The 14,392-nt window shown below is 41.0% G+C and overlaps 1 protein-coding gene across 5 annotated transcripts in view; it reads left to right on the plus strand.

The window, feature by feature from the left end:
* Positions 1 to 14,392, plus strand: part of foxp1b (forkhead box P1b) — a 361,422-nt gene that overhangs the window by 275,389 nt on the left and 71,641 nt on the right. For 4 of the 5 annotated variants that reach the window (XM_017304814.1, XM_017304815.1, XM_017304817.1 and 1 more), the window contains 3 exons: positions 4,030 to 4,167; positions 4,882 to 4,977; positions 10,963 to 11,113. In XM_017304814.1, coding sequence (XP_017160303.1) covers positions 4,030 to 4,167; positions 4,882 to 4,977; positions 10,963 to 11,113 — 385 coding nt within the window. Of the gene's footprint in view, positions 1 to 3,629; positions 4,168 to 4,881; positions 4,978 to 10,962; positions 11,114 to 14,392 lie in introns of those variants that run through there. The other variant, XM_017304816.1, reaches the window with a different exon arrangement.

The raw sequence follows: 14,392 nt of genomic DNA on the forward strand, positions 1-14,392 counted from the left end.
CCCCCGGCCATACATACTCAATAGTGTCCTCCCCCCGCTTTGCCCTCCTTTCAGAGAGATTTTCTCTCCTTTAGCACAGGATTAAATGATAGTAGTTACATTGATCAATAGGTTAAGAAGCACACAATCCCTCTTGGTGCTAATGACCTTAGTAGTAATGGGTAATAAAACGGGGGTCTGTAATAGCCTCTGCATAGAGAGGAAGCTGCTCTGGCTGTAGTTACTGTGAGCCTGACAAAAACAAAGTGTGAAACCATGAATTCACACTGTTATGCTGAAGGACGGACTGAAGTAGAAAACTATCGCCTAGGATTGTAAAGCAGCTGTTACCTTTGAGTTTAGTTATCATTTTCTTTTATTGAGCTATGCATTGTCGTGCAGTTACAAGAAAACAAATGTAGGAGTGCACCGCTTTCCTGATTTTGCACAATCACACGATACTTACCTGTTATTATCCACCAATCTTATTTACATCTGCAAAGTTCTGAAGATCCGCCACTACTCCTTTTCCATCTGCTGTGAGAAAGGACTGATTGACAGACCCTGTTGTGGAAGTTTGGTTTGTTTTCCAAATTTAAAAATTAAAGACTAAAGGAACAGATTCTTTTTTTAGGTTAGTTTAGTTAATTTAGTAGTTTGGTTAACTTTTGACATATTTCAATTCAATTCCAGTGCATTTCATCAAGGATATGATAAAACCAAATCAGGCATGGTTTTGTATGATGGTTTATTAGCCACAAACAAAGTCCTTCCCAGGTATTTTTAATGTTTTTCAATGAACTATTATCAGTTATTAAAAAAAAAAAAAATTTGTATTGGTAAAAAATTGGCATGCCAGGCTGTTTAAATGAGCCACCAGCTGCAGTTGGTAATATATGTATATTTTATTTGTATAGCACATTTCAGCAACAAGGCAGTTCAAATTGCTTTATATCATAACATTATGCAGTAATCAATTATGAAACGAGCTGTAAACATTACATTTTGTGAAATTATATCAAAATCATGAAGCAAATACACACCAAATATGTGCAATTTTTTCCTGCTTAAAAAAAAAGACAAACATGCAGTAGAATTAAACACCTAAAAAATTCAGGTGGTATTTCTAATCCTCTAGGCATCCATTAATAATAGTAATAGGACATATTGGACTCGCATCTCAGGAAGACGGGGGCTGCTCCGTTGACCTTCAAAATGTTCATCAAAATTAGTGATGCTCGGGAAAAAAAGGACTTCAGTGGATAATGACTGTGAAATTAGGAAATGGGGGGCTGGGCTACGCAAATAACAAGACAAGATGAACTGCATATTAAGACGTAACACGGGGGGCATTTTGTTCCCTGCGCCTTGATGCTGGAAATGAGAAATGGTCCTGGGTGGGGCCCTGACCCCGTCGTCCGGCATAGTCTGGCACCGCTCAACAAACTTAGCGGAGAGCATCAAAGCTGCTTCTTCTTCATTTCATATCACAGCCCCTTTCTTCTGCTGACTATGGCACGGCTTTGTTTTTGTTTAACGCTATGCTAAGAATAATAATTAAGCTTATACGGATGTCCAAAAAAATTATCTTAAACAGCTAAATTACATTCAGAAACACATGAAAAATTCAAAGGGCTGTCATTAGCTCTGAGACGGCTCTGAAATGTGGCTTCCTCTGTGACGACGGGGCGTCAGCATCAGCATGGACTGTTGACAGGAGCAGGGATGTGCGTGTGTATTCCTTGTTGCTGTCTTCGCGCAACAAAAGCACAATAGACACAACATCCAGCGCAGTGCCTCGCTGTTTGTCATCTGAATGTTAAGGTAAGGGGATTTTAATGGCGTTTCACATCACAGAGGCGAGTGGCGGCGTTCCCCGACACACTCCGACTGCCTCGTGTCATCGGAGCAATTAAGGCTCTCTGACAACTGTGGACGCTCTCTCAATGTCACAACAAATCACTTGTTTGGAGGAGTCATGCACTTACACCTTTCCTGTAAGAATTAGAGGCCCGCCAGAGTTTTTTGTCGCCGCGGTTCCTCCTCCTCCCTTTCTTGCTCCTCCTTTGGGCTATCTGCATCTTTAAAACAGCACATCGCTGCTCACAGCGTTTCTAATGAGATAGTCGGACTTGACACGGCGAGTGAACCACAGGAGTATTGTGGTGAGATCACTTTTAATTTAAAAAAGTAATAGAATAAAACATGTTTAATACAGTCATAATAATCTAATATATGCTGTTATTTTTGTTATTTTGATCTATATTTTAATTCAGTAGTATTTTCCTTTCGTTTGTCCATTTTATAGCATTTAGGATCTTTTACCTGCTCTGCTTATAGTAAAGTATAACAAGTTCATATTTAGAGTGATGGCTCTTTCATTTTCTAAACCATGATTATGCTTTACAAGACGAACTGATCAACCTAAATTGGGGAAGAACAATATATTGGCACTGATATGGATATCGGCCAATGTTAGTCATTTTTTAAAATATCAGTATTGATTCAATATTAGTCAATTATTAACATATCAAAATTGAACTGGTAAGTAAAACCAGGCGTATATTAACAACCAATATTTATGTCCAACTTGTTGCCGTTTGGGAAGTGGAGCAGGTTGGTCATGTGAAAGTGACGGTGATGTAGCAAAGCATTGTGGGGAGGTTAACTGAAACAGCAACTTCATCAATGCTTATTTACACTAAATAAACACCCAGCTGCATTCATGAGTTGCCTGGCTTATAACTGGAGTCCATATCTGTTCATAACTCAACCTCAAGTGCATTCCCATAACATGATGCTGCTGCTACCATGTTTTGTCAATGGGAAGAGAAGTTGTTTTGCATTAGGAAAGTGTTGGGTTCCCCCCGGAAAGGGGTTCTCTCTCAGATTCTCTCACCCAGAACCCCAGTTCTTTCACAGATTTGTATATGAGTGTATGAATCTGTGTGCATTTGTGAGTTTCAATGGAGCGACTGTGACAAAAAGAACATTTAAATAGTAAATGGACTGAAGTCCTTTTACTATTTAATATGTTGGGCAGCTTAAAGAGCAATCTCAGAGGGTATTACAGCAAAAACAGATCTTATCGAATGAGTGGAGAGTGAGGACGAAAGGTCTGAAGATGGAATTTCAGATCATGTAATCATTGAAACTACATATCCCTGCTTGTTTTTTGTCTTTTAACCTGTTTTTTCGAAAGTTCTGTTAGTTGTTGACTGTATTTTTGACTATGTACAGTACATTTCTGTTTTTAATGATTGACTTGTGAAGATGGGGAATGGATGTGACTCATGATTTAGTCAAAGGATCCCTCTAGACCAGAGATGGCAAAATCAATTTCAAAGAGCCGGTTGTCACAGAACGTTTTGATAAAACTACCTATCACAATCTTAAATTTAGCTGAACAATATCATCATCCTGTTATTATAATAATTCTGTTGATTTGAGACATTTTTTAAGTGATATGTTTGGTTTAATAATGCAAGTTCACTGTCTTAAACACTATCCATCCATCCATTTTCTTTACGCCCTTGTCCCTTAGTGGGGTCGGGAGTGGACAACATTTTAAATATCCAAAATAAAACACCAAACAACCAAAAACAATAAATGAAACAGAAATTTAAAAAAAACACACACACAACCAAAATCATAAATAAAATCCATTATAAACTCTGTAAACAAAATTGCCCTTCAAAAAATATTAATCATCAAAATGAAAATTGTGCAATTAATTGTTTAATTGCTTTTTGTGACAGGCTGAACTGACAAATTATTAAAATACTATATCTTTCTCTGCATTCGATTTATACTCCTTAAGATTAAATACTATCTGACATCTTGTCACATTGATGCCATTTGGCCATATCAATAAAAACTGATTTGATTTGATTTATTCAATTATATTTAAGCACACTGTTATGTTGAAGTTTAGAGGGCCATAGAAATAGCTGTGGTGGGCCGGATTTGGTAAATCAATATTTAGTATCCTTAGACAATGTAAGTTGGCCTTTGCTCATTTTCTTTCCTCACTGCGACTTGTCTGTGCAGGTTCCAGTGTCAGTGGCTATGATGACACCTCAAGTGATAACTCCACAGCAAATGCAGCAGATTCTTCAGCAGCAAGTCCTGAGCCCTCAGCAGCTCCAGGTCCTCCTCCAGCAGCAGCAGGCCCTCATGCTACAGCAGGTAAAATGTGCCACGCTGTCGCTGACTTACTTCTTTCAGGCACAATGGTTTGGTGTTTTTCATCATTGTTTAGATTTATTTTGTTGCGACTTTTTGTTTGACTGATTGAGTTAGTTTTAATTAGTTTTCAGAGTGTGCTTGCTAGCTTTTATTAAGTAAATGTTGTTTAATTTCAGTTTAGATGTCATTAGTTGTAGCTTTAGTTTTTTTCATACTTAGTTTAATTTTTAGGTGCAGAATTCAAAAAGGTATTGAGTTGTGATTATGTACACATCGATTGGGTAATGAATACGCAACAGAAAGTACCACTTTCAAAAATATATTCAATTATTGTTGAACAACCTACTGACTGGTGTTTTGTCACAACGTTCAGCATGAGGAGGATTATGGCGTAGCGTAATTCGCTGGCGTAAACTGCTTGTGTGGGGAAAAAATAAATCAAACTCATATCAGTTTAAAGAGCTGATATAGAGTCAAAAAAACAAAGGGTGTCATACCTCTAATTTCAATGTTTTAGTTTTATAAACGCATGACATAGATCCAGGTAGTTCTAATTTTCCCCCCTTAATTAAAGTTTTTGTTTACTTCAGTTAACAAAAATGTTTTCTCAGTGTCAGCTTTTTCTTATTTTGTTTTAGTTAACTGCAATAACTTCTATTTTTTGTCAAAGCGAACAAAACATTGATTCCTTCATCCTTCTTGTTTCCTCTGCAGCAGCAACTTCAAGAGTTTTACAAAAAGCAGCAGGAACAGCTTCACCTCCAGCTCCTCCAGCAGCAGCAACATGCAGGCGGCAAGCAGAGCAAAGAGGTAAAGCTGACATCACTCTGACCGCCTGCCATTTCCAAAACGACTGGCCAGATGGAGAGAGCATGGAAGGCATGTGTGTGTTCTCCTGAACGCCATCAGTCTTTCAGACTGTGGTTTAGACTGACGAGGAAGGAGAGAGAGAGAGGGAATCAAGTGCACTCATGCTTCTGATTAGCATGTCAGAATTGCTGGGTAAATGTTAACAAACTGATACTGTGCTAAGAAGACGGTGCCTCTAGTTGGGAAATTGTCTCCCTGTGAAATATGGAATATTTCACAGTTGTCAATGGTTATTTTAGGGGGGTGGAAGGGTCTCTTGGTAGAGTCAAACATTTCTTGTACAGGTTCACCAATTTCAAATGACTCAATTCAAAAAAAGGAAAGCTGGTATAGTATGTAGATTTGTTAATTACAGTGATATGTTTCAATGGCTTGTTCCTGTAAATTTTGTTGGAAAAGCCAAAAATTGAGTTCAATTCAGTTTATTTACATATCGCCAAATTTCAACAACTCTCTTCACAAAGGACTTTAGAAAAAATATGTTCAATTCAATCACACACACACACGCGCACGCACGCACGCACGCACGCACGCACGCACACACACACACACACACACACACACACACATTTTAATTGATCTCAAACATGACAGTTTGCTCAGTTAGATATTTAATCAAAAGTTTCTATGTAAGGAAACTCAGCACATAGCATTGAGTCGATTTGCAGCATTCACTCTTCCTCGACAATCATGTATTGCTGCATATTTGTTATTGTCGTAAAAAAGCAACCCTTTAAAACAGTTATGTATGTTAACACAGAATATGCACTCAGGACTTGGCCAATCATGTTAAGGAAGTGCAGGTTGCTTTGGTGTCTCTTATCTTCCTCTTAATGATATGCCATAGATTTTCTATGGAGGGGTACCTGTAATTAAGAAATCTGAATTTTGTATCACAGTCCAGTCATTTTTCTCCTTAACTTGGGGAAGATTTTTCTGAGGTCACTAGCTCCACTCCTTAAGAATCTCATTCAAACTTTTGAGGGGTTAGTAACAAAAACACAAAATCTATTTTATTTTTAGTCTAGTTATTAGTGCAGATTTTAGTGCATTTAAAGTAAGTCATCTGTAACTTATTTGCTGACTTGCAGATGTAACTTTTCAGCAAAATACAGAAACTTGTTTTAAGTCAATAATTCCTTTATATTGATTTTAAAAATGGTAGGTCCACTGGCATTTTATTTCACTTATAACAGGACATTTTTCTCATGTTACAAGTGGAATAATTTGCCAGTGGTACTACCACTTTTTTAAAAATCAATATTAAGGAATTATTGACTTAAAACAAGTTTCTGTATTTTGCTGAAAAGTTATTTGGAAGCTACAGTTGTCTTATTTCAAGATATTTGCACAAGAAACTAGACCAAAATTATTACCCCTTAATGCACACACCTGTTAAATATTTTTTTACTAAGATGCTAAAGCTGATGACAGACAATAAAAGAAGACTGACCCTTTTGTCCAGTACACGTGTCCTCTGAAACTAAAAAGATGGCCGCTCCTGTGAACTGTGTGTAGGACAAAATGACAGGCTAAACGGAAAAGAAAAATAACAGGGCGCATATAAATTGGAGAAGTTTTTCTTGGTAATTAACATGGAAATGCAGAGGGAAAAAAGGCATGTAATTGTGAGATATCAGCACAAAGAGCGCTCCCAGCTTTTTTCTTTTCTTGAATTCTCTCCTACGCCAGCAACCCCTCTGTCTTGCGACGGGGCTTGCTCAAAGCCAAACGGCTTAATATTTGTTAACGACGGGTGGATACGAACGCCACTTTGGACAAAGTAAATTATTAGTCCATGGGCAGAAGAAGTTTAAAGACGAACTGGAAAATTTTTTACACTCCTGTTCCCGTTGAATTTGGTATTTGGAGAGTAAAAACAGGCGTGTTGGGGGGATGACGGAAAAATTAAGCCTAGCCTCTCGCGCTACTCAATGCACACGCTGTTGAAAAGCGTCTTCCCCTCCCCTACCGACAAACTTCAAAGTTCTAGCTCCCTAATTAATGAACTGCGGGCTTCAGTTTGGACAAGTTGTGGTGTGATGCTCCCATAAATCAACATGACAGCAGCGTTCTTCGGCCTCAGATAAGGCCTGTCACCAAACTCACATCTGATGTAAACATTAGCGCAGCAAAAGGAGGGAACGAGGAGGGGGGATGCAATTGATCAGTTGAATGGAGCATGAGAAGAAAAAGAGGAAGAAAAGAAAGTCTACTTTTTAACCATATTATGTCTGATCACAGGAAATGAATGCTGCCTTAAGAGATTCTCTTTTCTTTCTCTTCCCCACGCGCCAGCTCGCTTGCTTTTTTCTTTCTTTTTTTTTGCCCACTTTTTCCAGCAGCCATCAAAAGACAGAATGGGGCATTATGCAGCAACTCCCCTGTGGCTGCCAGACAATAACCCCCTGTTGTTGCTTTGTGCCCCCTTTTATTTTAAAGACATCAAAATTTTGTTTTTCAAAGATCTTTAACTTTATATTTGAAACTCGACAAGAAAGGGGCCTGCCACTGCCACTCTTTCTCATTTGTCAGAGACTGTATTTTTCTCTCCCTCGTGCCACTTCTTGTTAACCTCTTATTTGGTCTATTGGGTTTAGGGTGGGGTGGAGCAGTGGGGTAGAGGAGGGGTTAATGTGCCTTCATGCTGGGAGCGCACAGGAGCCGCTGTCAGCTGATGGGACTAAAAGAGAGAGGGGAAAAATTGTGAAGGGGAGAGGGTTAAATTCATCTTCGCCGCGCTCAATTTTCTTTTTCTTTCCGCCGAGACGCCCTGTATTTATTTAATGTTTCTGATGAAAGACATTGTTCCATGTGAAGTCCCACCCCCGTAAGCGCTATTATCTCCATCCGAGGGACTGTCAGGGAAGAGAGGTGATGAAAAATGAACAACTGCAGACACAGGAAAACTTCAGAAAAATAACCGACTGGGAAAGATCAGATGAGATCCCGGGTCGACCTGTGTGAGATGTCTCTTGTGAATCCAGGGGAAATAAAACAACGTTTCCAGTTAGCCTGATCTGGGCGTGAGGCAGGGGAACACCATTGAGACCCTTTTGACAGAGCAAACGGTGACTGCGGAGGGGGGACCCATTTTATCTGGCTGATTCAGTGGTTTCAGAGCCGCCAGTCTGTGACCTGTCTACCATGCTGCACAGAGATTTTTTTTTCTGTACACGTTCAATTGTGAGAAGTAAACAGAGTGGTGTGTCCTGTGTTTGGTAAAAGGGTGCGGTGCACAGCCTGGCAGCCCTGGCAATGCTTTTAGTGCCCTGTTCCCTCCCCCGCTCCACACCCGATTTGACAACTGGTCTTGTGTACTCATAAACAGACCAAGTATCCTGTTGGGTCTCAGTCAGACTTATTTTGACTTTAACTGTGCGAACGCAGTGATGGTTTTTTAGTTAATTTCATAGTTAAAACTGTTATTTCTGCCAGGTTGGAAGAAGTCTTGACTTCTATTGTTTCAGTTTTAGCTCATAAAAGTCTTAAATTGATAGTTGTTTTTTTTTGTTTTACATTTAGCTGCGTCTTCAACTGTGTTTATTAGTTCATCTTTGACTGACATTTAAATTTGTTCATTGATCAGAAAGATTGAAGTTTGACAAAAAGCAAAAGCAGATCCATTCTATGAGGAGCCTAACACTTTCTTGCTGCACTGTAATAACTTGACTTAAACCCATTAGAACAGTTATGGAGCTTACTGTACACTGTGAGATGTAAAAATAGATAAATTAACACCAGATTTGAAAAACCAAAATTATACTTAACTTACTTAAATTAAATCTAATTTTTAAAGTTTTAAATGTAGCTAAAATTTGCGGAGCCTTCAAAACAGCCATTTTCTGAATCAAGGAAATGGCCCTGACCAGGGAGTCCAGCTAACAGGGTCTTTCTGTGGCCCATATGAGTTTTGGCTGATATTAGATAATGTTCTTCTGTTTATTGTTATCTCCCCTCTGTCCCCTTCTCTCTTTGGCTTCATATTACTTTTTCATATGAGCAACGTTCACACGTTTCACTTTTTCAAGTCAACTTCTGTGGGTGAAGCAACTGCTGTACCAAAAAATCTGCTGTGGCTAGCCTAAATGACTACTGCCCAGTCACACTAACTCCAGTCATTAGGAAGTGCTTGAGAGGATCATCCTAAAACACATCAAGGATAACCTACCTGCTGGTCTGGACAGGCACCGCTTTGCCTGTCCTTATAGGAGGAGCCTGTCCACAGAGGATGCTGTCTCCATGGAACGACACACAGCCCTGACACATCTTCAGCATCCTATTTGTTGACTTCAGTTCAGCATTTAAAACCACCATCCCAGAGAAGCCGATTGTGAATCTCAACAACATCGGACTTTCAACATCAATGTGCCTTTGGATCAGGGACTTTCTCATCGGCCTTAGGTGGGTAGAATAGGGAACCGAACTCCATCCACCATCGTCTTCAATACAAGCACCCCACAGGGCTGTGTGCTTAGTCTGGTTCTTTTTACTCTGTTCGCCCACAACTGTGTAGCCATCCACTCCCGTAACAGGGCTCTAATGTTTGCAGATGATACCACCGTTGTGGGTCTGATAATAAACAATGATGAGATCCTGTACAGAGAGGAGATCCAGCATCTGTCCCAGTGGTGTTAACCAAACAACCTGGTGCTCAACACCAGCAAGACCAAAGAGGTCATAGTGGACTACAGGAAGTCCAGGAGGACAGTGCACCCAGCTATTACAATTCAAGGGAAGGAGGTGGAGCGCATGGACAACATCAAATTCCTGGGTATCCACCTCACCTCGAACCTGACCTGGTCGTTGAACATATTTTCTGATGAAGAAGGCCCAACAAAGACTCTTCTTCCTCAGGAAATTGAAAATGGCTAGACTCCCTGCTCAGTTACTCAAGAATTTCTATCGACCCGTGATTGAGAGCATCCTCTGCCTCAGTATGACTGTGTGGTACGGCAACTGCACAGTCCAGGACAAAAAGGACATGGCCAGGGTGGTGAAAACTGCCCACTGCATTGTGGGGAGTCAGTTACCAAACCTGGACCTAATATATGAGACAGACTGCACTGATTGCCACTGATCCCACCCATCGAGGGCAAAGTACAAAGTGTTAGTACCGCTGCTGTCCAGGACATGGTACAAATATATACAGAGCACAACCTTTTGGCTAAGGAACAGCTTTTTCCCAAGAGCTGTGGAATTAATCTGTCCACTTTCCATCCTCTCTGCACCCCTGCAGAGACACCCACACCCTTATGCTGCACCCCAAGGACTAGTTAAAATTGTATTTATTCAATGAGGGTACCACTCCAATTTTGTTGTGTTCTAGAAACATAATGACAAATAAAAAAGTCTTATTCAAGGATTCTAGGATTTTTATTGTCATACCATTTTACAATTTTTGCTTGTGGTACGAAATTCAAACTCAGGTCCCAGATCAAGAAGTCTAATAAATAAATCATGAGAAAGACTTATAACATGTCTTATGTAACCCAGCGAGATGAAGAAAATAACTCTCTTTCCCATCAACGTGTGATTGAACGCAGCTTGCTGCGCTGGTTGGCTGGCTGGGGGAAGCGCATATCCCCGAGCTCAGCACCATGCCTGGGAGACTTGAGAGTTTCTAGGGTGGTTATTAAGCACTTTGATTTAGTCGCACATTGTTTGCTGAATTATGAATGGCTGTAATTAAATTCCTGTGGCTCTAATTATGAATGATTAACTGTGTTGTTTCATTGTTTGTCATTTGCCTCCCGACTGGCACTAATTAAGAGAGAAAAGCAGAGACCTACCTGTCTTAAGTGGGCCCAGAAAAAAACAGCCCGGACCGAAGAAAGACCAAAGTGGAAGAGAGAACAAGTGGATTCTATGGAGTACAGTGTGTGTTTGTTGGCTTATGGTAGGCTTTTTCATTTGTGTCTCCAGCAGCAGGTGTCACCGCAGCAGTTGGCCTTCCAGCAGCAGCTCCTGCAGGTCCAGCAGGTCCAGCAGCAACACCTGCTCAACCTTCAGAGACAAGGGCTGCTCTCCATCCAGCCAGGACAGACCAGCCTGCCGCTGCACTCGCTCACTCAGGGTTAGTACCACTTTTACATCTGCCTCTCCACCAGTGCACTGTAGTTCTACTGAGGTATCATCATGTTGAATTGTGACATCATGCATGATGTCACAATAAAAAAAAAAAAAACTGCTTTCCGACAACGACCGCCATTTGTTTCCGCTGTGAAGTTGTTAGCTAAATCTTAAATGCACACTTGATATATATAAGAGGGGACGCACTTCAGGAAAGAGTTTGAATTAAAATAAAAATTGTGAGGAACAGGGAAGTAGATTAGTTATGCTAGCATGACTTTGACAACCTTGGTATATAAATGTGCTGTGGAATTTGGTGCCTTTTGGTTCAATGAAAAAAAAATGAAGGCAACCCCGTTTTTTCATTAGCAAAAACTCACTTGATCTTGATTTTCAGTATGAATACAGACCCTAAAAGCGGGACCTTCTGACTTTTTGGGTTTTAAGCAGGATGTGTCAGAAAAATTACCACAGGAATAACTGGCTTGTGGCGGCCAAGCGTTCATAGCGACGTTGCTTTTTGATCCTTCAGTGTCGGCTCTTCCTGCCATTGTGAAGCAGAATTCACCAAGCGTTGGAATGTTCACACACTAATAGGGAACGTGAGCCGGGGGTAGACCAGGGGTGTCAAACTCAATTTCACCAAGGGCCACTTCAGCATATTGGCCCTCAACGGGCCAAATTGACAGTACAAATCAGGAGTTCCTAGGTGCAGTCCTCCAAACTGCAACTTTTAGATGCATCCCTGCTAAAATACACCCCAGACAAAAGGTTGACTTCCCTCATTAGCAGCAACTCAGTTCTGTAGAGGCTTATAATGAGTCTATGGTCCAGGTATGTTAGAGAAGGAACGCATCTAAAGTTGCAGATGGTAGCTCTGGAAAACTAGACTTGGGCAGCCCTAGCATAAATGTATGAAAATACAATGTTAAAAATAAATTAAACAACACCTCATATTGTTAAATAACGCTTTGGAGCGTCTGGTTAGGAAGCGCATTCAAAACCTTTTGTTGAAATGGCGCGTTAAATTCAAGTCTCCATTACAGACCAGAGAAAACTAAAGAGAATGCAACGTTGTGTTAATCCATTTGAGGAGCCGGCAGTTTATCTTGAGGAAATAAATGACGACGCAGAAGTTAATCAGTACTGTTTCCTCTTTTTATTACGATTCTTCTGTCAAATGAAATGGCTTCTTGGGGACCTTATCATATTCAAAAACTCACCTAACTTGACAGACGCGTCAAGTCTGCGTGAAAATTAGGTATTTTAAGGTTGTCGCAAAAAATCGCACAAGAAACGTCTCAACAGCTCCATCTGACAACTTTCAAAACACCCTCCGCATTGACTTTACTTCATCGTAGAAGCATGAAACTTTGTACACTTGTAGCACTCCCCAAGATGACAGGGAACTCTATTAATGTCATAGTGCACATCAAACAGGGAGTCAGCCATTTTGGGTAGAAGTTCCGATTTTTACGGTCTTTGCATTTGAGCAAACTCATTCTAGGGATTTCAATCGATTGGGTTCAAACTCGGTCAATTTGTTCATAAGGCATGGCCAAAAAAAAGTTATCAAAAAAATAAACTTTTTGTGCATGCTGAAGGTGCATGGCCAGACCTCAAAGTTTGCCTACTCGGCATGAAACACGAAACTGTAATATCTCCCACACATACACTCACAGAGGCACCACACTTTCAGTGATTGAGCCCTACAATACCCAAGGTCAAATGATGACATCACTTAAGTCACACCCCCTGAGAACAGGAAGTGTCATGTTTTACTGTGAACAGTCTCTTACTGACCCCCTTTCACCTAATCAACATGAAACTGTCCAGAGACAGAAAGACAGAAGACATGTTGGTGTAACGTTTCCAACACTGACTGGATTCAGTGGAGCAGGTGGGCGTGGCGAAGTGACCTGTGTCACCATTGCCATATGTTTGGCTCTAAATTCCAGGAATTTGGCCCGAGCTGCACCAAACTCACTGGGATCGATCTGTATCCGCCCCCAACAGGAATCCACAACAATCTTTTGTGGGAGTGTCTTAATTTCGCTGCAGCACCCCCTGGAATATTTAAGTAATCAGCCCTAAACCATGCTTTAACCCAGAATTATGAAACTTGGTACACGTGTGTATCGTGGCAGGACATACAAAAAAGTCTCTTGGAGCCATGGTCCACAGGAAGTCAGCCATTTTGGATCAAAGCTGCCGTCTTCTCTTTTTTATAGACCTCGTATCTGATCGAGCCTGTCCAACAGCTTTTGAGATGCAGACTTCAGAATCACTCAGCACAGTCTTTAGGCATTGAAGGTCAAAGGTTATCAAATAATTTTTCATACATCAAAGCATGTGGCTTTCATTATGAATTATCAAGGTGCAATAACTTCCATATACAAGGTCACAGCTGAATGGCACTTTCTCTTTTTCACTATAGACCGGCTCTCATCACATTTACATGGTCAATTGCTGACATCACCTTAGCCCCACCCACTTCCAACAGGAAGTCACCTGTTGGATGTCATACTTTTCATATAGTTTTAAACCTGTGCCAAGTGACATAAAATGACATGATGATGAACTCCGTCAATGCTAGCTGCTGGCTGAACCATGTGGATGTGGCCAAATGGCAAATTTCAATCCCTTGCCTTGTGCATATGGTTGTCTCCAAATCACACATGCATCATCCGATTAGCAACAAACGTTTGTGAACCTCTAAAGAGCCTAATAGCATTAAATTTTAATTTGACTCCACTGTGCTCGGTAACTATTCTATAAACTAAACCTCCTCACTACATCAGCCGAACTGCACCAGATTTTTGGTACATCATCATGGAGCACTGCTGAACACATCAGTGTATGTCGCCTGGAGGATGAGTGCGGGAACTGTGCGAGAGCGTCGACGTTGACGAGTGAGTGGCATTGCTGGAACCTTCGCAGTCGCTACGAGGCCGGAGTGACGCTCGCTGAGCTACAAGGGCCATTCGAGGCTGCTTGCAGCTTTAATTATCCATCCATCCATTTTCTGCTGCTTATCCGGGGTCAGGTCGTGGGGGCAGCAGCTTCAGAAGGGAGGCCCAGACTTCCCTCTCCCTAGCCACTTCTTCCAGCTCTTCTGGGGGAACCCCAATGCGTTCCCAGGCCAGCTGAGAGACACAGTCTTCTGATGAAGCCAACAGGACCACATCATCAGCAAAAAGCAGAGATGCGATCCTAAGGCCACCAAAACGGATCCCCTCAACACCTCGGCTGCGCCTAGAAATTCTGTCCATGAAAGTAATGA

This window comes from Poecilia reticulata, linkage group LG5 (assembly GCF_000633615.1).
Source record: "Poecilia reticulata strain Guanapo linkage group LG5, Guppy_female_1.0+MT, whole genome shotgun sequence".
Taxonomy (NCBI): Eukaryota; Metazoa; Chordata; class Actinopteri; order Cyprinodontiformes; family Poeciliidae; genus Poecilia; species Poecilia reticulata.